The 25,787-nt window shown below is 42.6% G+C and overlaps 1 protein-coding gene across 1 annotated transcript in view; it reads right to left on the bottom strand.

Annotated features, from left to right (window-relative positions):
- SFMBT2 (Scm like with four mbt domains 2) overlaps window positions 1-25,787 on the bottom strand; it is a 2,938,510-nt gene that overhangs the window by 85,933 nt on the left and 2,826,790 nt on the right. The window contains 1 exon segment of the mRNA XM_044088354.1: window positions 3,756-3,884. Within this exon segment, the coding sequence (XP_043944289.1) occupies window positions 3,756-3,884 (129 nt within the window).

Raw genomic sequence — 25,787 nt, 5'->3', positions numbered from 1 at the left:
GGAAGCGATGCCACAGAAGACAGAGTGTTAAGATGAGCTCAGATGAATTCCATATCCTGAAAAGTGGTTAGTTGAGACTTTGCAAGACTGACCATGATGCCCAACTGTTGAGATAGTTCCGGAATGAAATATGTTGCTCGTAGAAGTAGATGCCTGGTAGAAGCAGTGAGGAGCCAGTCATCTAGGTAAGAAAACACCCAGAATCCGTGCAGCCTCAAATGTGTCGTGACTGCTGCCATGCATTTGGTGAACACCCTGGAGGCTGTGGTGAGACCAAAGTGCAACACTCTGAATTGGTAATGACTGGCACCTAGCCAGAAGTGGAGAAACTTTCTTGAGAGTTTGTCCATCTTTATGTGGTAATACGCATCTTGAAATTCAATAGAGCACATTCAATCGTTTTCTTCTAAGGGAAATATTGACTGAACTGTGCCCCATCCAGAATTGTGACTGTTGGACAAATTTGTTTAGAATGCTGAGATCCAAAACTGGTCTCCAGTCCCATTTTCTTTGGCACTAAAAACAATCTTGAGTAAAATCCGGATCCTTGGATGACTTTTTTTTTCTAGCAGCTTTTCTATTGGGTGGAATGACTGGGCGGGAATGTCGGGGAGTCTTGCTCGGGTTCTTGAGTAAAGGGTGAAGGGGATTAAATAACCTCTGGAAATAATCCTTAGCACCCAGGCATCGATAGTTATGCATCGCCAGGCGATTGGGTGCAAGGAGAATCTTCCCCCGATGGCCTCCAGAGGCAAGCAATTGGGTCCCCTTTCAGAAGTGCCAGTTTGGTTGACCAGAGGAGGACTCCCTAGAACCCTGATTCTGTGGACTACCCCTGCCTCTAGGATGGCATCTTCCATTGTAACTCCCCCCTCTGCCCCAAGGGGAGTCCATACCATGTGTGTCCTGGAAAGGCTTCTGTGACTTCTTGAACCGCATTTTGCCACACTTTTGACTCTTGGAGTAGGATCGTTGAGGAGTGGAAAAATGTATGCCTACAGCAGACAGAGTCTTTCCATCCTTTTCACACCTGGACAGTTTCCTTAACATAAGGCCCAAACAATGAGGATCCGTCAAAGGGAGCACTGACGAAGGAAGACTTGAATAGTTCTGCAAACTTGCACAGGCGCACCCAAGTGTGTTGTCAAACAGCAGCACTTGATCCTGCTAACCTGGTCACCCCTTCAGCTGTATGCGCAATCAGCCTCATGGATGAGTTCAAAATAGACTCCAGGGTAGTTAACTGGGAGGCCATCTTTTCTTAGATCCCTTCAGCCACTGCTCTTGACAGGGTACCTGACAGCTCCTTGATCAGATCCCTCTGAAGTCTAGTAAAGTGTGCCAAAAAGTTCAAAGACCTGATGGAGAAGGTCGATGATGCATATATCTGCTTCCCAAATCTATCCATCGCCCTGAACTCTCAGTTAGGGGGATGTACAGTACAACGTTTATCAGCTAGTTCTTTCTTGGTGGCAGCCGCTACCACCATGGCATCAACTACTAAGCTCTTTGCCCAATGTGGATGGTCCTCAGGAGCAGAAAGTAATTTGTCATGTCTCCAGGGGACAGGTTCTATAGAGTCAGGAGCCTTCCAAATCCACTGAGCGATCAATTTAATTAGGTTGTCAGCAGGCGGGGTTATACAGGAGGCAGATGGGTGAACACCAAAGGCTGCAAGTACAAGGATTCCTCACAGGAAGGGTCTTTGGGTTTCCAGTCACCCCTCTGCTTTAGGATCTCAAGAATGTCTCCAAAGGAGAAGGACATCTTCTGGGGGAGACCTTGGGGAACCATCCCCCTTATCGAAATCCATGTCCTCTGTGACAGATTCTTAGGGAGAATCAAGGTATTTCCTCTTACACAATCTCTTATGAGGTGGCTCTTCAGTGGGATCATCTGAGGAGGACTCGGAAGAGGGTCGACTTTAGTAGGTAAGTCTTGCGACCTTGTAGCTTGCTGTCCAACGACAGACGTTAGTGGCAGAACCAATAAACCTGGGGTGAAAGAGAGAGCCTCTGGTAACATAGGAGCCATCTGAGATGAGGCAGTGTCCAAGGCTCTTTCCATGGCTTGAAAGGCAGGACCCCCTGAGGATGGATTTTAGCCCAGAACTGAGGCAGAAACTCAGAACTGGGGTCACATCCTGTCCCAAGAGACCCACCTGGCAAACTGGAACCGAGGATGGGTCCTTTGTCTGCACAGCCCAAAGAGGCAAGGCTGGCTCCATAGAAAAAATTGGAGCCAACTCGAACCCCTCAGGGCCGATAGTGAAAACATGGTCCCAGGGAACCGTCAGTCCTGAAGGCACTGAAGGCGCCAGAGCCATACTCAGCGCTGAAGACAAAACAGTTGCTGGTGCCAAAGTTATTGGAACCTGTAAAGTTGGAGTCGAGTGCTCTAAAGCCTGTGAGGAGGTCAGAGGAGGAGAATAAGAAGGGGTTGTAGGAGATAAACCCTCTGCACCAGAAGGGAGAGGGGGCTGAGAAGATGACGGCAGACCCCTGGCTGTCAGGATCTGATCCACCAACTTTACCATTATCAATTTCTGAGACTTCTGGTGGAGCAAATGAACAATCCAGAAGGAGACTCGGGTCTCTCTAGAAAGGGACTAGGGAGCTGCCCAAAGAAGGGGTCAGTGGAGGCGGAATAAGTGGTCCTGGGCTGAGTAGAAATATCAGTCTTCAACACCATCTGTGGGGGTGTGGGAGATATCAGTGTCAACATGGCAGCAGTGGCAATTGGTGCTGGTGTCGGAACCATAGGCGAAGTGGTAAAAGCCCTAGTTTGAGTGGGTGTCGTGGTCGGTGTCAATGGCACCAGTAAGGGTAAGAGTGCCGAAGATTCATTCTGTTCTGAAAGCTTCAGAACCTTAGATTACAGTTCTGAAGAGGAACCTACGGATGCATGCTTATGGTTTTAACAGTCGGTGCCGAGGGAGAGGGCAGCATCGAAAAGGAAGTTTTAGAATGACAGGCCAAAGGACACTGGTCAGCCTTGGACAAGGTTTCTTTGAAAGGGGCTTTAAGAAGCCCTTTGAGCATAAGCTTATTCCTACATTCTACCAGGGCTCTATTACTGAAACTCTGGCAGATTGTACAGTCAGTACTTAAGTGGGGCGCACCCAAACAATAAATACAACAATCATGGCCATCCGAGTTTGGCATTTTCCTCCCTCACTCTTTACATTGTTTGAAACCAGTAGTGGAGCTTTTGGATTTATCTGCCATCGCCCTAAATAAAAAACAGGAGAGGCAGAAGGAAAAAGAAAATAGGAGAAAGGCCAACAAACAGTCACACCACAAAGGAAAGCACTACCAGCAATGGTAGAAATATTACCCAATGGTAAAGGGGGAGGGGACAACCAATGATGGTAGTGGAAATTACCAACGGTAAAGGGAAAGTAACAAACACACTCACACTAAGGGATAGACCAAAAAAATAAAGATTCTAAAGATTAATATCAGTAACCAAGAGAAAAAAAGGACAAAAATATAAAGTTTGACTTAGCTATGAGACAGGAGTCAGCTGACTCGTCTTGCTGTAGGAGCGGCAAACGAGAATTGAGGTAATGTAGAGAGGGTTATTGTGGGCAGACTAGTAGCTCAAGAGATTTTTTTTTTAGCTGATGTGAGCTATATAATGGGTGGATCAGTTTGAAGGATCGGAACCGTACCCCCACAAGTCAAGAATAGATGAAGCCTGACAACATCAGATTGCTTGTTTTCCCACTAAAGTGATAAAATATGCAGACATACCTGTTCCTGGAATATTTTGGCAAGGGGAGCACAGTCTGTAGATTTAATAAACCGAACAACATCAGCCACTGTCCACTCTAACGGATTGCTGTCTAGTATCAGTTTTCCCTCGTCTTCTCTTTTTATTTCCTACAAAATACAATATAAAACAATATAGGACATGAGATATAGTACTGTAATATTATATTTAATTTTAAAAGACAGCGCTTTATGATATTTGCCACTTTTGATTTAAAACCAAACTACAAAATCATACTCTAAGAAGAGAACAAATGTAAAAGTCAATTACATTTATGTACATGGTGAAAATGGTGGTTATGTTACACGAAAAAAAAACATTTTGCCATTTTCCATATGGAACAAACAGGATAATGATGTGGAACAGATGAATAAAACCAGGGTGGATGATGGGTCAGCTACTATATCAAATGATGGTGAAACAGCTACCAACAGTGCATTTGATAATAAGGTGGGAAATATATTAAGCACGACTAGTAGTATATCACCACAAGGTGATACAGTAGTTAGACCGAAAGTACATAGTATGACTCTCCCCACTAATAAATTGCCTGCCCCACTCCCGATAGCACAAGATCGTTTTTTGGGGAGGAGACGTTCGGTCAGCAGAGGGAGGCAGAAGAGGAAGGGATCCATAGAAGAACAACAGGGCCCCACGCTAAAGAAAATGTGGGGGAGACCAAACAATTAGTTATTAATTTGTCAAAACGCTGAATGAATATGAGGTACAGGTCCTGAATAAAGGGCTCAGTTTCATTCCTACTAAGAATACTGATTTGGTTGATACCATTATAGATACCAAACTTTATCTCAGAAATATGCAATTAAGATTAGACTACGGACAGCAGAATGACAATACAGGGCCTACCAGATTTCGTGCAAATAGTGTATGCATTCCACAGTTACATCCCACAATAGAAGTGTTTGGGAAGGTCTTGGAGAATGATATATATGAGAGTTTTCAATATAAAACGGCAATGAAACATGGAAAGAACTTAAACTATAATCAAAGGAAAGCCTTGAATGATCTTAAGCATGATGGGTCAATAGTAATTAGACCAGCTGACAAAGGAGGGCCAATCGTCCTGATGGACACTACTTATTATAATGCTAAGATGAAACATATGTTAAATGACAATCTGTTTTATCTGAAGATAAATCATGACATATTGGTAGATAAAGTGTTTAGTGTGTACTACACCTTGGATGACCTCATCATGTCCTCAGACATTACTAAAGAACTTTATGATTTTTTTAAAGTTAAGGACCCGATTATTCCAGTTATTCAGGGGTTGCCGAAGGTTCATAAAAGTAACACAGACCCACCCATGAGACCAATAGTGGCAGGTCAGGGATGGGTCACAGAACCTCTCTCTATTTATGCAGAAAGTTTACTGAGACCTTTAGTGGATGAGAACAAGAGAATTCTCAAAGATAGTAAGCAATTTTTATTAGACCTATACACATTTACACGCAATCTGAAAGATGACCAACAATTCCTCTTAGTAACTTTAGATGTCATCAGTCTTTTCACGGTTATCCCCAATGAGATAGGTATCACCTACATCACAGATTACCTAAGAGCACATTCTAATTTTTCTAGTAAAAAGGTTGAGTTAATTACTCTGTTGCTTGAGACTATCTTGACCAACAATGTATTTGCGTTTGGTGAAGACATTTACCTACAGAGGGATGGCGTAGCTATGGGCACGTCGTGTGCCAATAGCTACGCCAACCTTGTTATGACTAGATGGGAAGACAGATATGTATTTGATAGTGCCCACTTTAAGGAATATGTAGGCATGTATTGTAGATTTGTTGATGACCTCTTTTTTGTTTGGTTAGGAGATGAGAGATCTCTCAGAAGTTTTGTCACATACCTTAATACTACTACAGAATTTTTGAAATTTACTATGAACTTTTCTAGAGATAATATTTCTTTTTTGGATGTTGAAATATTCAAACTTTCAAATGGCATGTTGAATACCACCATACATAGAAAGGGTTGTCACAGGAATAATCTACTTCATAGACAGAGTATGCATCCCACGCATGTCTTCAACAATGTCCTAAAAGGACAATTTATGCGAATATCTAGACTCAACCCCAATGAAGAATGTTATGAACTAGGAGTGCAAGAGCTCAAGGTTAGGTTTTTAGAGAGGGGTTACTGTGAAAGAGACATTGATGAGACTATTGAGGTAGTAGGTTCCCTGAGAAATAGTAGTGCTAGACCTTATTACATGGAACAGTTGGATTATCCGAAGACCAAAGCACCATCAAATACTGAGGTGAGGGCTAATTTAACTTTTAGCAGAGCTGGTTTGGAAGCTAAAGGTTGTATGCAGAAACACTGGGACATTTTAATGTCTGATAGGGAGGTGAGTAGTGTTGTGGGTTCTAAACCACGTGTCACATACAAAAACCACCCTAATTTGAAGAGCATACTCTGTAGGCCGAGATTTGTTTCTAATAATCAGAGTGAGTTATATACAACCACGAATACAGTACCCTGTGGCAAATGTAATCAATGCCCCTACATTAGTATGAGCACCACTTTCAAACATCCTAACACAGGACAGACATTTCATTTCCATACTAATACCAGCTGTACAAGTAAGAACATCGTCTATGTTGCCACCTGCAGCATGTGCCCTGCCTACTATATAGGGAAGACGAATCGTACACTCAAAGAACGTATTAGGGAACATATCTATCAGATTAGATTGGGCTCAGATGTCAATGCCTTAGCTAGGCATTGTAAGGCAGTTGGAACACACCACACTTTTAAATTCTTTGCCCTTCAGAGACTCATACAAAGTTTTAGAGGGGGTGATCTTATCAACAGAACATTAGAGTGCGAGACTAGGTGGATTATTAGATGGAGGGCAGATGTACCTCCGGGTCTTAATGACAAGGTACAGATTAAACCCTTCCTTAGAAGTAGGAGATTACGCAGGGCGAAGTGAATAAGAAATCCATCACTCAATGACATGATCTAAAGTACTAGGACATTAGTTTGAAACCAAGTTAATGAACCTAACCATTGAATACAGTGAGCAACTATGATGAGAATTTCTATAATGAAGGTTAATCATGATGTTTTTTTTTGTGTGTGATATTACAACTAAGATTTAAGTACCTTGTTCATATAGGATATGTACACTCTCTTTTGCCCAATCCACATCCCCTAGAATATGTATATAAGTTCCAGTTACCTGATAAATAGGTCAATAGTAGACCTAGATATGTGGCCTCTACGAGCTGCCCATACCATTGATAGTTGTACCCACACCATGCACTTAAAGAGTATTCCCGTATTTTAAGCACCAAAAGTATAATGATTTTGTATAAGTTCTTTGCTTGTAGATGTTTTTGATGTAAACAATACATTTTTGATCATTAGAAGCTTTTAAGCAGTTAGTCCTATTATGTATCTACGTTTATGTACAGGGTTTTTATTCTTTATGATAATATGATCATTTTAATGTAGGTTAAATAATGTTTTTGTAACATTGGAGTATGTGATGTAAGTATCACTTTAAATTCTAAAGTGGTAGATTCACAACCAATGAGATTTTATGGCAGACTTTTTAAAATGGTTAAAATTTTGTCTGTAATTACTAAGAGTCTGAAGAAGCCTGTCGGCGAAAGCGCTCACTCTACTTTGCAATAAAAGTTTTATAATACATCCAGAAGTGTACGCTGTTTTATACAACCAGGAGTTATCCATTTGAAGTGGTGTTTAAGTTTTATAGCCATCAGGGAACAACGCGTATGGTGACTGATTGCTTTTTTTAAACAGGATAATTTGCTTGATTCTCCAAACAAAAAATCTATCCAATTCTATTTTGACAACATGGATTATATTTAGGCATTCTCCTTTTAGCTACTGTGACTTAAAGTGATACAGTAACCTAATCTGTAGTACTCCATGTGCAGGTATTTTTAATTTATTAATAATGATAGTTTTGAAATCAGCATGCTTCTTGTTTCGAAAATAAGTCACAGCCAGACTAAAAGAAGCAACACAAACAATCTTAGCATCTGCTACACACTGCAACTGGAAGGACAATACTTTGTTTGTTTGTGTCTTTCGGCTTTTCCCGGTTAGGGGTCGCCACAGCAGAACTCCGGTCCGCTAATGATTGGTAGTGGATTTTTACGCACCGGGTTACCAGCCCTGACGCACAACCTTCAACGAAGGCACGCCCTATTCACGTACGCCTCCACACAGAAGACGCTCTAGCTGAGAATCAAATGGGACAACGTCTTGCTATGAGGCGACAACGCTACCGCAGCACCACCACCGCAGTTAACTGGAAGGACAATACTAATCTTCATTATTTCATTAACTGAAAAATGAGGGGGGAAAAGACTTCAAGACAGGAGTCCTTATGAATAAATAATGAATTCATTACTTTTTGCACTTGCTTCTGTAGTGGAAAAGAGTGTGACTAGTGGAATAGCTCTGGTTAAAGATCTTATTAATCATGACTACCTTTAGGATCTTTTGCAAAAGTTTAAACCATGTAAACTGGAAACAGCAAACAGGTTACTCTCTAGAATTATAATAAAGGAAACTGATTGTTTATGCATTTTTTCAGAGTGACAGGGTATGGAAAATGTTGGGTGTGATCCCATCCTAAAGAAAAGGCACATCAAAAAATAAGGTATCATAGACTCTGCAGCCTGACAGCAGTGTAACCAAGTGTATGTTAGGTTTACTGCTTTTAAATAAGAAAGTAGGATATGGCTGAATTAGAAAATCTTGACCTTCATATTACTGATATAAAGTAACTTTAATAAGAACGGTTCCTGCCCAAAAGGCTAATCAGAGCTGAAAATCATTTAAGAAGGTTGCAAAGAGTGAGCTACAGAATTTAAGGAATATCGGAATAGAGTTGGCACAAAAATTAAATTAAAGATCATAGCATCTTGACTAGTTCTTAAATAAACAAAGAACATGAAAATGCAACCTGACAAATGGGAAGCATAAGGTTGACGTTATAGGCTACTAATGAGACTGCAGAATGCAAGACATACACTTGTAGGAAATTGTTTACTTGCCCCCCCCCCCCACCCACTCACAGACTCACAGATGGACTGAAGTGACTACATTTATTTTTGCTGTACAGAAGCTAGTTAATTTCATGAGTTGTCAAAAAACTAATAAGAATACACACATGTGCAATACATATGTTTACATATTTTTACATATATTACACACACGCATGCATGCCCCCCATGCAAACAAATATAAATACCACCTAAATAAATATACACATAATAAGCTGTATATCTTATGCAGCACACAAATCTCACTGATTACACTCAAATATCAGGAAAAATACAACCTTATTATGCACTTTTCTGATGTCAAGGAGCACGAATATGTATAAATATGCATGGCTTTCAGAGCTTTTACTCTCTAATCGTGCATTAGAGCCTACAATGCAACTACCACAAAGCAGTATTAAAATAGCTTTGAAATCTAAAAAAAAAAAAAGAAGTTATGTACTCACCATAACATTCCATCTGAGTAGTTGTACTTCATTTGTCTTCAACGTGTGGGTCTATGGATCCGAATTGGATCCGAGACGGCCCCATCACTAGCATCTGATCCGAGCTCCAAGCTCCTCCCCTTACCCATAATGCCCCATGTCTCCTTCCTTCCCTCAGATCGAGTTTACTGCTCAACAAAACATAAGCCCAGCCCAATCAGAACTTACCACTAATGGCTCCCCAATATCCTTAAGCCAAGCATGACAAGGACAGCCACGATAGTGTTCACCTCCTATATACAAGTTTAGGACAATAGTGACAAGATCAGGGGAAAGGAGGGGGGGATAGTTGAAGACAAATGAAGTACAACTACTCAGATGAAATGTTATGGTGATTACATAACTTCTTTATCTGAAGTAGTTGACTTCATTTGGTCTTCAACATGTGTGACAGAGTCCCCAGCCACTAACATCTGGGTGGCCCTCATAGAAGGATATCCTGGAGCACCGTGGAGCCAAAAGATGCCCTACTCCTGGATACAATGTCTAATTTGTGATGTGAGATGAAGGTATGAGATGAGGACCAAGTAGCCGCAGAACAAATATCATCCGGTGACACCCTGGACCAAAAGGCCTCTGAAGTGGCCATAGACTTGGTGGAATGTGCTTTCACCTGACCTGGAGGCTTTTCTCAGAATATGCTCGAATGATACATTGGGAAATCCAATGAGCAATGGTCACTTTAGAAATTAGTTTGCCTAAGGATGTCTCAAATATGAGACAAACAACTGATCAGATTTGCAAAAGGTTTTGTTCTGAATAAATAAAATCTCAGTTGCCTATGTACATCCAACATATGTAGTTTATATTCACCTCTGTTTTGGAAATTAGGAAAGAAAACAGGAAGAATGATAGTTTGGTTGATATTGGTTTCTGAAGCCACTTTGGGAAGAAAGGACGGATTAGTGTACAGGGAAACACTGTTCTTATGGATAACCATGTAAGGAACTTTGATGGACAATGCTTGAAGTTCTGACACCCTCCTAGCAGAAGTGACAACCACCAAAAAGGCAGTCTTCTAAGATAGATATTACAGGTCTACTGACACCATGGGCTCAAAGGGAGGGGAGACTAGAGCCTAAAGTACAAAGGTGAGGACCCATGGAGGTGCAGGATCGTTCACTGGGGGGGTCTTAAAAGAAAGGTGCCTTTAAGGAAGGTCTTGCAAAGTCTAGAAAAGGCTAGGGAAACCATGTTTCCTCCACATGGAAATTAGAGATGGCAGCCAATTGGACTTTAGCACCTTGATGAAAGATACCCACTAAAAATTCTAAAACTGCTGGGACCGGAGCTGTAAAGGGAACCAAGTCCCATTGAGAGGCCCATATGGAGAACCGTTTCCACATGCTATGATATATTTTCCTGGTGGAAGATTTGTGAGCTGTCACCAAAATGGTTTTAACTGGAGAGGATAAACCAGGAGTCCTAATCATTAATGGAACTGGAGCAGCCAAGCAGTGAGTTTCAGACTGTCCAGATCTGGCTGAGGAATCCTTGAGGGATGAGAAAGGAAATCTGGAACTGGATCAAAGATCCATGGTGCAGCTACCAGTTAAGACCAAAGGAAGGGGAACCAGACTTGGCAAGGCCAGAATGGGGCAATGAGGATCACTGTGCTCCCCAGCCTGCAAACTTTCTAAAGAAACTTCGGAATGAATGGTAACAGGGGTAGGCATAGAGAGGACCGGGAGGCTAAACATGAACCAGTACATCCCTAGGGGGTTCCCCCTGAGGGGGGTTCAGAGCAAAGAACTTGCCGCACTTCTTTGCTGCACTTCGGGTTGAAGGAGATGTGAAGATATCACAGCAAGGCTGAACCCACTTGAGGAAGATCTGTTCCACTACTGAAGAATTCAGAGACCACTCGTAAGGCATCAGAATAGTTCTGCTGAGTCTGTTTGTTGATATACCAGACTACTGACATGTTGTCTGACTGGATCACAATAGTCCCTAGATGAAGATGGGCATGAAGGGCCTTTAATGCTAGAAGAACCGCCCTCATCTCAAGGACAATGATATGCAAATTGGTCTCGGAAGGGGATCACGTGCCCTGGACTGTCCTTCCCGAGCAATGCCCCCCACCCTAGCTGGGAGGCGTCTGTGGTCACTGTGGTTTTGGGAAAGGATGGAAGAAAGGGACGTACCCTGACAAGGTCTAGGAAGACAATCCACCAGCAAAGAGAGTCTCTGCAAACCCGGGATAGACAGACTGGATGGGACAATGATAGGTTTAGCAGAGACCATTGAACTGCTAACGTCCAATGGAGAACTCGCATATGAAATCGTGCAAAGGGTAGAGGATTGATTGTGGCTGCCATAGAACCCAGAGTCTGCAGAACTGTCTCCACTGAGGGAAGACGAGCCTGAAGAATGTAAGAAACATGAAGTCTTAGATTGTGTCTCCTTTCCAGGATGAGGCAAACCTTCATTTGGATGGTGTCTAACTGAGCTCCAATAAAATCTAGAATATGGACTGGAGTCGGTGACAATTTGCTGAGGTTTGATAGTAATGCCCAGGCTGTTTGCTAATACAAGGAAATAGTCCCTGGCTCGGCAAATCAGACACTTGGTGGGGGCAGCAAGGAGCCAATCATCCAGGTAAGGAAAGACCTGAACTCCCTGAAGCCTCAGTTGAGCCAATATGACTGCCATCACTTTGGTGAACACTCTGGGGGCTGTGGTGAAACCAAAGGGGAGGGCCCTGAACTGATAGTGAGTGACCCCCAGCCAGAAAGGAGAAACCTGCGGGAGCACCTGTTCATCTTGATATGATAGAACGTATCCTGGAGGTCGATCGAGATCATCCAATCCCTTGCTTGCAGGTAGGGCAGGATGGAATGAAGGGTGACCGTCCTGAATTTCTCTTTGGCTACTGACAGATTCAAGGTGGAAAGATCCAGAATGGGTCATAGGTCACCTGTTTTCTTTAACACTAAAAAGAACCTGGAATAAATGCCCAATCTGGATTGGTCTGGGGGAACGGGTTGGATGACTCGCTTTCTTAACAGCTTGTCTATTTCTAGTACTGCTACCTCCCTTTGTGCAGGTGGAATGTCTGGGAGGTGTTTTGGTGGGAGAGGTGGATCTACGAATGGGATGGAATAATTTCTGGATATGATTTGCAACACTCAATGGTCTGTTGTTACAGACTCCCATTCCGTTGGGTGTAGCGAATGACGACCCCCAACTGCCTCCAGAGACGACCAGTTGGGCAGACCCTCATGGCTGCTGCACGGGCCTGTCGAGAACGGTTCTTGAGAACCGAAATTTCTCAGACCCCCACTGACTCTGGGCCGGTGTCTATCATAACCCACTCCTCCTATGGGGGAAGATGAGTCCTGAGTGTCCCAGGAGAACTAAGATTTCTGGAAACCACATCTTCTTAGTCCCTTGCTGATTCCTAGAGAGGGATCTGTGAGGGGCGGAGAAGCGGATCCCGATGGCAGACAGTGTCTTCCCGTCCTTCTCACTCTTAACCAGGGTCTCACGCACAGACTTCCCAAACAGGGAAGAACCATCATAGGGGGCATTGGCAAATGATGCCTTGAACGGTTCCAAGCCAGAGCCAGGTGTGGTGCATCATGGCAACACTGGAACTGACCACCCTGGTGGCTCCTTCAGTAGCATGGGAAAGGAGGTGCATGGATGTGTTCACTACTGCTTTTAGAGTGGCCAAACGCATGGAGAACGTCTTCTTGCCCTCCACCATGGGCTACAGGGGTGACTCAAAAACTTCCTTAACTAGGTCATGCAGTAGTAAGATGATAAGCACCATACAATTCAGCACTCTTATAGTAAAGGTTGCTGAAACATACACCTGTTTCCCCAAATGTTCCATAGTCCTCAACTCTTGGTCAGGACAATAGACCGTAGATCTCTCCTGCCCGAGCTCTTTCTTGGTGGTAGCTGCCACCACCACAGCGTCTACTGGGGACCCTTTACTCCAGCTAGTCCTGTCTGGTGGGGGACTAAGTACCTTGTCTGGACTCTTGGGAATAGGCTCCACGGTGTCCGGTTCCTTCCATGTCCGAGATGTTATAAGGTCCACAAGCGGGTCCACGGGAAGGGACACCCAGGCGGTAGATGGGCCTGTGCCAAATGCCTCTAGGAACACTGACTCATCCGGAGATGGTTTTTGGGCGGACCCCCCCCCCCCTTTGGTGAAGGAGTTCCATGATGTCCTGGGGAAACCTTCCCCTTCCTCCTAGTCAGTGTCATCCATGAGGGACTCTGAGAAGGAGTCCAGGTGCTTCCTTTTGCACATCCATTTGCAAGGAACCTCCTCAGTGGGACTCTCTGGGGGGAATTTGCAAACTTCTTGCGGCTCTCATGTGGGAGCTCCCTGAGGCAAAGTGAGGACAGGAAGGCCGGGGCCGTACCCAGAGCCGAGGGACTCGGGGCAGAGTCCGAGGATGAGATGGTCAGGGGTCTCGACGCACTCAAGAGAACCCTCTCCACCACTTCAAATGCAGAAGGGGAGTGTACATCCTGAGAAATGAGCAAAGGAGCTGCCCCCCTCAGATCCGATGGGGGAGTCAGTGTAGAGACTGCAGGAGCCGAGATGCCGAGCGGGAGACTGTGCTCCGACAAACTTGGAGCCGACAGTACTCCCTCGGATCTGACACAGAGGCTACGGCTCCAAGGGCTCGGATCTGACTGGATCAGACACACTCAAGGCAATGGCTGGCATCGAGGTACAAGGTACCGTCAGCGCCGACCCGCTGACCTCGACAGTCCTCTGAGCCAAAGACTCCAAAACTGACGGCCGGATCGGAGAAGGAGTTATAGGGGTGAAGAAAGGCCGTGAGCTCCCTGCTCTGAAGCACACACAGGCACTCTCACACACACTCACTCGCAGAAAAGAGGAAGTGGGAAGGCCAAGGGGAAAAACTACAACAGCTACTATTTTTTTTTTTTTTTTTTTTTTAAACAACCGACGGACAACGCGGGTACAGGAGGTTGTAAAGAGAAGATAGGGAAAAATGTACATTAACTCTGCAAGAAAAACAGCCTACTTACCCCAAAAAATGCTAGGAGCTCTGCGATCACAATGCATAGCTTTTCAGCGGCAAATGAGGTCTGAGGGACGGAAGGAGACAGGGAGGCATTATAGGTAAGGGGAGGAGCTTGGAGGTCAGATCAGATGCTAGTGATGCGGCTGTCTTGCAACCAATTTGGATCCATAAACCCACAGGTTGAAGACCAAATGAAGTCAACTACTTCAGATCACTTCTTACTTTCGCAAACACACAAAAAAGAGGCAGATGGATATGTTTAACAACATTTAAAGCTGTTTTTCCATTAGAAGTACACTTTGCTTTTGGCTACTATCTGTGACAGCACTAAGCATTTTACAACTTCCTAAGGTGTTCACCTACATATTTTTCTGTAACATACTACAAAGAATTATGAGCACGTTCTCCACGTGAATGTAAAGGAATTCACGTTGAGTCCAGGTTTGGGGGTGGTGTTTTAGGTGGATTTGGATAATATGGGATTTTGTGTGTGTGTGTGTGTGTGTGTGTGTGTGTGTTTCAGTGCCTGCATACACCTGCATTTTTTTGTGTGCAATGCATACATTTTTCTATAGTTTTTCCTCCTGGGTTAACATAATTACAGTTAGTTCAGAGGATTTGCAGTAGGACTGCTGATGTGCCAAGGATGGTAAAAAAAACTTAATGACACGATGATAACAAATACCTGATGGCATAAGAAGGATGGTAGTAAACAATATAAATCAGTGCATGTTCTAGACACCATTCCTTTTTCTGTGTCCTCTTTTCAGATATACCTGTACATGTATGTGTGCATATGTATTACAAATATACATTTTAGGTAAACACGTACACATACATACATTTATGCTGGCATATCTACACCTTGACGGTGGAATACATGAGACCCAAATCATGAGGATGATTGAAACATATCAGAAGGATTTGAAGGCTAACTCACTGAGGTGGCACAGAAAACCTTTCCATCATGGTGGAGAATCCCTCCTCTTAGCAGAGTAAGTCTGATGAATGGAAGGCTTCCTGGTGGCTTAAAAATTCCACAGACTATCACTGGAGTGTCCAGCAGGAACTACAGACGTAGAACAGATGCCAAGCCATGAAGTAGAGCCAGATGTCATCTCCAACCGGATAGAAGAATTTCCTAGGCTACAGTTTGGTAGTCTTGTCTGGTGATAAACACATGAAAGCCTGAAACTATATCTTTTTCAGAAGTCAAGGAATACCAATGATAAGCTGCAGTGGTTTCTTCTCTGAGTTTTGTAATTAAGCATGGAGCCAGGGGTAAATGGCTGGAAGGCATACAGAAACTTTTCCTGACATTAAAAGGAAAATGCATCCATGGAGAGCTTCCAGCTGTCCTGCTAGCTGAAGAGGAGAACGGGAGAAGTGTATACTGAATGGTGACCAGGTCTACCAGTGAGATTCCACATATTTAGAAGACTCTGAAGAAAAAGGACTCCTGAATTCTCAGTTATAGACAAGAACTAGAGACAGTACAAGTAATATGCCTGCTGAAATTTCAAGGACCACAACTGTGATCCCCAGAACAGCAGAACTAACGTGCACACAAATACATACGAATTCTAAGGATGCAGTACCTTGGTGTACTCCCTCTAAACTGAGGTGTTTTAGTCTCAGTATATACTAGGTAATAGCCTGTGCCCACCACAAAGTTGCTTTACATAAGATGTAATAGCAAGTTTTTAAACTTTTGTTTTTTAATCACAGTTTTATTTTTTGAATAGTTGGGACTTGAACTAAAATCTCACACTTCTGACAGGGAAACAAAAGACCTGTAAAGGTAATGGCCTCTGTCTATTGGGTACTGTCAGACATGCACTGTTTTTCTACACTGGGAATATATGCATTTTTCACAGTACTTGTTTACATACAATTCCCTCAATTTACTGTGAAAACAGACAGTTAGGATTCTGATCAGAGTTACCCTTCCAAAGCCTTCAACACCATTCAAGCTGTTCAAAACAAAAGTGTACATCACTGCAGTAGAAAAACTTAATTAAAACTGCAAAACAGAAAACATTTAAAAAAAAAAGTAATTTTTCTACAAAATGCACCCCCCCCCCATCCCCAATATGGATGAGGGATTGTGACCTCCCTATACTTCAATATTTCTATTCTGAGGTCAAACCACCACTTAACAGAAAGGGAATACTCTTTAGGTTATTTCTGTGTTATAGTTATATGCTTGATCAATTACTAAATGAAATTCTATGCTTTTTAATTGTAACAATGAACCATCTCAAGATGGTTTACACTGATCTCCCCTTCTTTTACAAGGCCACTTCTCCTGAACTATAAAGGAGGCAAAACTGGTCCCCACCCAAAAGCAAAGCATCTTATCATAGGATCAGCTGATATCAGTACGAACACTCCCCTACTTTAAAGCTGAGGGAAAAAGGTAAGACATTAGAAAATGTGTGAGTAAGTCATGACTGTGCAGCCACAGGCACCTCACTGTTCACTGCAACATCCAAATACAGAAGCATGCAAAAAGTGCCAAGAAGACAGCAACCAGCACTAAGCCCAGAAAGTGTAGTAAGAGCTTAGGATGGGCCTTCCCTTTGCATTATCATCTTCATCATTCAGGCTGCCAAAATCAAGATACCCAGTGCCACACTGAGGACAGAAATGACTGATATTATGAAGTACCATTTTCTGCATCAGTGAGGATAATTATTTGTGTCATGCCAAACAGGGCTTCTCACAGTTTATGGGGTGCCCCAGGCAGTCTTTACTATGGTCACAGGACCCAATTAATTATGTAAGGGGATACATGACAGAAGTCTTTCTCTGGCAAGGCTTCTACTACGCTGATTAGTGCCCTGGTAAATCTTCTGGGTTCAGAGGAAAGATTAAATGACAGCATTTTACTAGAAATGCTGCACCACCCAGAGCAAACCAAGCAACACTCTTGGATAGACTTCAGATGTTAATATGCCAGATGGTTTCCATCTTGTCCAGCTATACCATCTAGGTGTCCTGACCTAGCAGGGAATTGATTATCTGTAGAGTTTCACCATGTTGAACATGATGTACCATGCAGATCAATGAAGATGCACAGGTTCAAAACAGAACAGAAGTAATCTGTTGCATTCAGAACTAGAAGGATCCGGAAATCTACCCTCCGCTCTCAATCTAAAGGAGGGATGCACTTTGTAGTTTGCTGAACAGTACAGTTGGGGCTTATCTAAAGAAAGATCTGAAGAGACAGCTTAGTCTTTGAGCAATGCTATTTTTGTGAAATACATAAAAGCCCTAAGACAAGGCCATCCATGACCACATTGAGATCTTACTGAGCAATTACTCTCCAAAGCTAGGCAGATTTGTACACTTCCCCTTTCCAAGGTGGACCTGAACTGTGACTGCTTTGGTTGCTGTCCTATAAGAGTTGCCAGCAACACCACATTACATTAAAATTGTTGAGAGGCAGAAGAATATATGAAGCCTACCATGTTTATTCTGCCTGCTCTTCATTCTAAACTTCCTCTTCATTCTTTGTCTACTTATCTCATACCTCTTGAATGCTACTGAGAATTTCCTTTTCATCATCCATGCTGCCAAGTTCATTTGATGAGCCCAAAATTCTCTTTGTTAAAAAGTACTTTTGGAGATCCAAGGAGTGCTTGCTTTCTGCAATCTGCTGTTTTTCCCCTTCCCTTTCCTCTGTCCTTCCTGTTCAGGATGGCCCCTTCACAACTCAGTGCACACATTGTCGCCTTTGCCTTCTTTGGTCTCCAGTGGGAAGAGGTCTGGCTACTCTACTTTATGGTAAATTCCTTTCCTTGCATCTCATATATGTTTCCGGTGGCCTTCCTCTGGGGTAAATGTAGCAGCCAGCTGCACAAAGTACTCCAGGTGGGGCCTTAGCAAGATATGTCAAGCAGAAGCATCACCTAATTTCTTCTAGGCTCTGTTCAAATAATGAGGCATCCAAACATTTTGTTGGTGGCTGCTGCTGCCAATGCCCTTTAATGCTGATCCTTGTGGTATAATCAATGTGTGACCCATGTCCAGATACCTTGCTTGTTCTTTTGACAGCATTTCTATTCCCTCCAGATGATGATTTACACCTGGGCTGCTGTGGCCATATCATAGTACTTTGTATTTTTCTTTAATAAGCCTCAACTCCTGGTCCTATCTTGTGTCATCAAGAAAGAGTCTAATCCTATTCTCTTTCTTTTCAAATACATCAACAACACACTAGAGAGGGAGGATTCAAGACTAACCCGTGTATACCCTATCAGCTACTGCAGTACTCCAATATTCACTTGCTTAGTTCTTGATATAATTCCTCTTACCACCGTAATCGATCTTGTAACCTCCCACTACGAAATGGATTCATTTCCTTAAATTTTGTCCTATTCTCAACCCCTCCAGTTTTCTCATCAGCTGTCTGTGTCAGAATGATTTAAAGATGTTGGTAAAGTCCAGGCATATGGTACACATGGGTTATGTCTCTGTTATCTAAACCTGTAACTCAGTCATAAAAATGGACTAAGTTTGACTGACAGCTCCTTCTGGTTGCTGTCATGGAAATTATTTACCTCTAGGCAAGCAACTAGCCTTCTTCTTATGATTTTTCTTCGGCTTTATCTGCCACAGTTGTTAACAAACCTGTAGTTTGGCAGATATCTTTTTTTCTGCTCCCACCCTTGTCATCCAGTCCTCAGGCACTTCAACCTGGTCAAAGATCTGTTGATGATGGACTTCCAAAATCACTGCACACTGAGTAACAACTTAATGTCAGCTCTCCCAGTGTGAAAATAGAAACTCAGAAAAGAAAGCCAGTGAATTTGTTTTTTTGGGTAAATTTCAGTTACTGGCTATTAAGTGCACGGCCTGGATGCCAGCAAAGAAGACATTTAGAGAACTTGAAAGAAAATCAACCACAAAAGGTGAGGAGAAAACACTGGCTGGAAGAATCCTGCAGCTGCCAGGAGAAAGCAGTTCAAACCCCAAGTGCAAGACATGACTTCCAGTAATCTAGAGAAATAAAATAAGTTAAATGTGCTCAGAGCTGATTAAAATGAATAAAACACTGAAGGAGTATATCAACTCAAATAACAAAAGGCTGTAAAAAAGGAAGGAGCTTTAAACAGATATTCAGTTGGGCCAATAAAACCACAAAAATCAGAAGTCAACACGAAGAAAAGGACGGCTGTGTATGAGGCTGCTCAAGAACAGATGTTTCAAAAATGGTAGAATTAGAGGACACAGCACACATAGGAAAAACCAAAAATTTTTGGACGTGCCAGAGAAACTGGAAAGAACAGACTGTATTAACTTTATGAAAGCACAAATAATCAACTGAACTAGTATTCCACAGACATTATTAATTGAAAGGACACAGTGTGTATGCTCCAAACCTGCCCATGAATAAGCAGCCAAGACCTCTAACTCTAAAGATGCAATCATATCAGCAGAAAGAGTTGATTCTGACATAAATCTGTGGCAGAAGGACAAAGTACCAAAAGTTGGAGACAGCAGAGGAGTAAATTTATTCCAGCAATCAGTGAAGGTCAAGAAGCAGGTGTGAGATTTAAGCTACTGTATCCAGTTATCTTTAGAATATTTTTTTTCCCTAGAGGGTCAAAGTCATTTTTTTAATGCAGTACATGCTAAGGAGGTGAAACAAAAGTTTGTCCAACAAAAAATGCGCTATCAGATGGGGATTCTAGTTCTTATTCTTCTGATAATAAAGCTCGTAGACAGACTATGAGAGTGAAACCTTTTCCAATACTCCAAAATGAAAATGCTCGAGAGACAGAAAAAAGCACAGGAGTTGAATACAAGAACCAGGAGTACATTGGAAATTACCTTGAGGCAGGAGTTGGAAGCTGGAGATCAACAGGAAAAAACTAGCAACTTGGACTTTAATGTATAAATATGGAATTAACAACAAATCAGTCACAATTACGAAATATGGCAGAACATGAAAATCTGGAAATATTGCACTTTTTGACTTTGTTAAACATGTTAGGGACTCCAAAACATATACCTACTTCATGTCATTAATGTTTGGAAGAACATTAATGACAACAGAAGAGGAAGGAAAGAAGTAACTTAAGTAAAACTTTTTGTTCCTAATAGTATTTTTGTAAAACATGACATACACAGCAGGTTGTATAGTAAAACTTTTTCAGTTATCATTGTGTTAGGGACACTAAAGTAAACCAGTGCCTTTTTTTCCCCTGCTTCTTTCTTTCAGCATTAAGAAATGTATGCACTACAATGTAAAAAGAGAAGAAAGCCTGAACAAAATAGCATGATATAAGACCTGATTAAGCCCCCTGGCTTGCTCTAACAAATTTTAAGTGGAAACAAGTAAATAAAAGATCATTGAATGTAATGAAAAGTTTTCCTTTAGCAAATAAATGTTCACAGGGCAACATTTCCGTGGAGACAAACTGATAAAAGGCAAAACAAACAGAAAACTTTTCCTATCAGTGGATAAAAGATAATGTTTTCTGAAAGCAATCAAGTTATTTTCTACATCTGGATGAGGAATTAAGATAAGACAAAAACAGACAGCACTTAGCATATGTAGAAGTGCAGGCTGTACCACATGTCTTATCATGGAAAAAAAGAAGTTATCTACTCACCGTAACATTCCACCTGTGTTGTCCATTTTCATTCTTCCTCAACAGTTGCGACAGTTGGATTTGGATCTGATTCTCGGATCCGACTAGGACGTTACTTTTGCTCATGGCCACCACAAAGATCTTGAGCTCCTCCCTTACCCATAATGCACCGACCTCCAACAAACCTCAGATCCTGTTTGCTGGGTTGACAAAGTAAGAAGTATTAATATAACGTTCCTGACAGAAGAAGCCATATCTGGACCTCAACATAAAGGACAGTGGTGTCCTTATAAACTCTCATTCTTCCAGAAATCAATTGTGAAAAAGGTTGGGAGTTGGTGGGTGGGGAGTTGAGGAAAAATGAAAATGGACAACACAGATGGAACATTATGGTGAGCACATAATTTCTTTACAAATAAATAAATCCAAGAGGCTACACCACAACAATCGAAGCTGACCATTTATTAACACACAGCAGGCAAAAAATAAAAACAGTATTGTTTGCCTGTTGTGTGTTAATAAACAGGTCAGCTACGATTGCTTGTAGCCTCTTGGATTTATTTGTTCGTGGACTTTTTCTGTTTTGCCTGAGGCACTTTATACATAACTTCTTTACCTGAAGTTGTCAATTTTCATTCATTCCTCAACAGCTGGGACAAAGTCCCCAGCTGCCTAAAATCCCAGATGGATTCTAAGGAAGGATATTCCTGTGAACAGCTGAGCCAAAGGCTGCTTTTCCCCTTGAGACCAGATCCAATTTGTAATGAGTAACAAATGTATGAGGATTGGCCCAAGTTGCAGCCGCACATATGTCGTCCATGGAAGTTCTAGACAGAAACACTGAAGAAATTGCCATGGACCTAGTTGAATGGGCTCTTAAAGGTTTTGGTAAGGACAGACTCAACTTGTTGTAGACAAACGATATAAAATCTGTCAACCATTTGGCTAAAGTTAACCTTTGCAACCGATTTGCCCAATTTAGATTACTCAAAGGAAACAAATAATTGATCCCGTGTAATTTATTTTGTTCTATACAATAAAAACTTAATTGCCTGTGAACATCCAATAAGTGGAACATATATTCACCTTTGTTTGCAAATTTTAGAAAGAAAACTGGCAGATTAATGGACTGGCTGATGTTAAATTCTTACACCACTTTATTGCACTCTATCTCTATGAAAAATCAAGTAGGGATGTTTAGAAGACAATGCTTGGAGTTCTGAAATTCTTCTAGCAGAGGTTATAGCCACCAGAAAAATCGTGTTCCAGGTCAGAAACTTAAGATCACATTTTGCTGCTGTCTCAAAGGGGAAATGAATAAAGGCCTGCAGTAACAAATTTAAGTCATACGGGGAGTTGTATCTTTATAAGGAGGTCTCAAAAGAAGGGTACCTCTAAAGTAGGCCTTATAAAGTTTAGATGAAGCCAGGGTGGAGTTCTCAAATCCATTGTGAAAAACAGAGATGGCTGCTAACTGAACTCTAATGGTCGAAGAACTACATCCTTCACTAAAAATTGTTGCCAAAAACTCAAGGACACTTTCTACAGGGGCTGAAAACGGATCAATACATTTCTGAAACACCCAAAAAACAAACCTCTTCCATTTACTTCAGTAAAGTTTTCTTGTAGAAGTTGTATGGGGAGATAAAAGTATATGAAGGACAGTGGAAGCGAGCATGGGTATCTGGGCTATTAAAGGAAGTGGAGAAACTACCCTGTCAGCATTAGGTTTGAGATATCCGGGTGAATCATGCCTGTCGGATGAGACAGAAGGTCTAGAATCAGATCCAGAATCCCAAATGGGTAAATTAGATAAGGCCAAAGAAAGGGGAAACAAATCTGTCGCGGTCAGTAACATGCAATGAGGATGAATTTGCTCTTCAACTGGAAAGCTTTCTGCAAAAATCTGGGGATCAATGGAGCCGGGGGATAAGCATAGAGGAGACTGGGGGGCCAATTGCGTAGTGGCTCTCAGTGATACCCCAGGAGGGGGAATAAGGGCAAAGAAGCTGCTGCAATTGTTGTTTAGGGGAGATGCGAATAAGTCACAGCAAGGCTGGCACCATTGGCTAAAAATGATTTCTGCCACTTCCATGTTGAGAGATCACTCGTTAGATGGTAGTATAGACCTGCTCAACTTGTCTGCTATCATGCTGGACTTCCCTGGAATGTGCAGTTGGAGGAGATCACCCATTGCCACACTCTGAGGGCTTCTCAACACAAGGGATAAGATCTGGTTCCTCCTTGTTTGGTGATGTATCAAACTATGAACATATTGTTCATCTAAATGGCAATCATCCCAAAAGGAAGAAAGTCTTGGAAGGCCTGCAGTGCTAAGCAGTGGTCTAATTTCTAGGACACTGATATGCATATTGGCCTCTTTGGGGGACTAAATGACCTGGACAGTTTTCCCCAGGAAATCCCCCTCTACCCAATCTGGGATGCATCTGAAGTCACTAAAGCCTTGTGCTTTGGGAGAACGAAAGAATGGCCTTATAGAAGCTGATCTAATCGAATCCACCACCAAAGGTATCTCTTGCATGCCAGGGTGATCCTTATTTGGACTGACGTGCTGGTAAAGAATAGACCATTGTGTTTATAACATCCATTGAAGAATTCTCATGTAAAGGCTACAGGAACTAGGACTATAGCAGCTGACATTGATCCTAAGGCCTGTAGAATCAATCGGGCTGAGATTGTGGTACTTTGAATTACTTTTCTGACCTGGAATATGACTGTTTACACTCTTGAGAGGAGAAGAAAAGAGAAGTTGTCACTGATACCGTTCCGAACACTGCTCCTTTGAATTCCAATATTTGAGACTGTTCCAATTGAGACTTGTAATTTATAATAATCCCTAGAAAGTGCAAGTCTGGAGTATCTGATCACATGCTCTTATTGGTAGATACCTGATCGGGGTGGTAAACAGCCAATCATCCAGCTATGGAAACACTCAGAATACCTGCAGTCTGAAGTGAGCTGCTACCACTGCCAAATATTTGGTGAACACCCTTGGTGTTGGGTGAGGCCAAAGGGCAGTGCTCTGAACTGGAAATGACTGCCTCCCTGCCAAAAGCTTAGGTAACTTCTGGACTGTCTATTCATTTTTATGTGATAGTACGCATCCAGAAGGTCTATCGAGCACATCCAATTGTACTTGCACAAGAAGGGCAGAATGGATTAAAACATGATTATCTGAAACTTTGTATTTCAAACTGACTTGTTCAAGTTGCTGAGATCCAAAATTAGTCTCCAGCCCCCTGTTTTTTTTTTTTTTGGCACTAAAAGTTCTGGATTCTATTTGGTCCAGTGGGAACTCTTGGATGACTCTTTTCTCTAGCAGCTTTCGTATTTCTAGTGTTGCTACTTTCCTCTGACTGGATGGAACATCAGGAAAGTTGCATACAGATGGAGGTGGAAGGAAAAAGGGAATTATATAACCTCTGGAAATAATCCTCTGCACCAACATATCTTTTGTGATGTCTAGTATGTCTCTCTTGTACAGGGACAATCGACCCCCGATTGCCTCCAGAGGGGGACAATTGTGCCTCCTTTCAGGAACACTGATAGGGTCTGCCAGAGAAGGAATCTCTGCACCCTTGATTGTGCGGGCCTCCTCTGCTGCATGGGTGGCGTCTTCCATTTGAATCCCCCCAGCCCCTGGGGGAGCTACCTTCACGTGGATCTTGGAAAGGACCCTGGGACTTTCTGTATCACATCTTCCTAGAGAAAGGTCTTTGACAGGTCAAAAAACATACTCCCACTGCAGAGAGGGTCTTTCCGTCTTGCCAACACTTTGAGAGTGCCCTTTACTTTAGGGCCAAAAAATGAGCTGCCATCAAAAGGTCCACTGACGAATGAGGACTTGAAGGGCTCCACAAAATCACACAAGTGTATCCAGGCATGCCTCTTGATAGAAATGCCTGAATCTGCTCCCCCTGAGGAACCTTTAGCTGCATGAGAGATAAGCCTCGTGGATGACTTAGAAATAGATTGTAGGGTTGCCAACCATGAGGATACAGAATTCTGAGTCTCAACAGTAATGGTTGCAGAAAGGTATTTTGACAATTCCTTTATCAAGTCCTTTTATAGTCTTGTAAAGTGTGCCAGGTAGCTCAACGACCTATGGGCAAAAGTCACTGAAGCATAAACAGGCTTCTCAAATCTGTTCAATGCCCTAGGCTTCTTGTTGGGTGGCACAGCAGAGAAACTCTGCTCAGCAAGTTCCTTCTTGGTAGCTGCCACCACGACCATAGCATCTATGGGCACTGCCTTGCTCCAAAACCCCCTTCCTACAGGTGGTGCCAGAATCTGATCTGGTCTTTTGGCGATTGACTCAACTGTTAGGCTCCTTCCACGCCCACCTAGAGGGCAAGTCAATGAGCTCTTTAGTGGGCAGAGTTACCTAGGAGGTAGATGGGCCAAACCCAAAGGCCTTCAGGAATACTTCTTCCTCTGGGGAAGGATTATTGGCAGACCAACCACCTCTCTGCTTAAGAAGCTCAAGGATGTCTCCAAATGAGACTTCTTCGGGTGGTGATCTTGGGGACCCTTCCCCTTCATCAAAACCATTTTCTTCGGTGATAACTCTTGAGGGGAGTCCAAGTGCCTCCTCCTCTTGCACTTCCTCATCCTAGGGATTTTTTTGGTGCAGTACTCTGGAGAAGTACCAGAAGAGATTGTAATACCCTGCAGGATAACTTGGAGACATTGGGTTGGCTGTCCCTGTGTAGTAGAATGATGGGTCTCAAGGCATAGAGACATATGGAATCCAGAGAGAAGATCCAAGGTGCAGGAACTGTCTATCCTGTGGAGGCAAAGAACACTCTCCCC

Source organism: Protopterus annectens, chromosome 11.part0 (assembly GCF_019279795.1).
Source record: "Protopterus annectens isolate FY-2018-M chromosome 11.part0, PAN1.0, whole genome shotgun sequence".
Lineage (NCBI taxonomy): Eukaryota > Metazoa > Chordata > Ceratodontiformes > Protopteridae > Protopterus > Protopterus annectens.
This window is presented reverse-complemented; position numbering and strand designations above follow the sequence as displayed.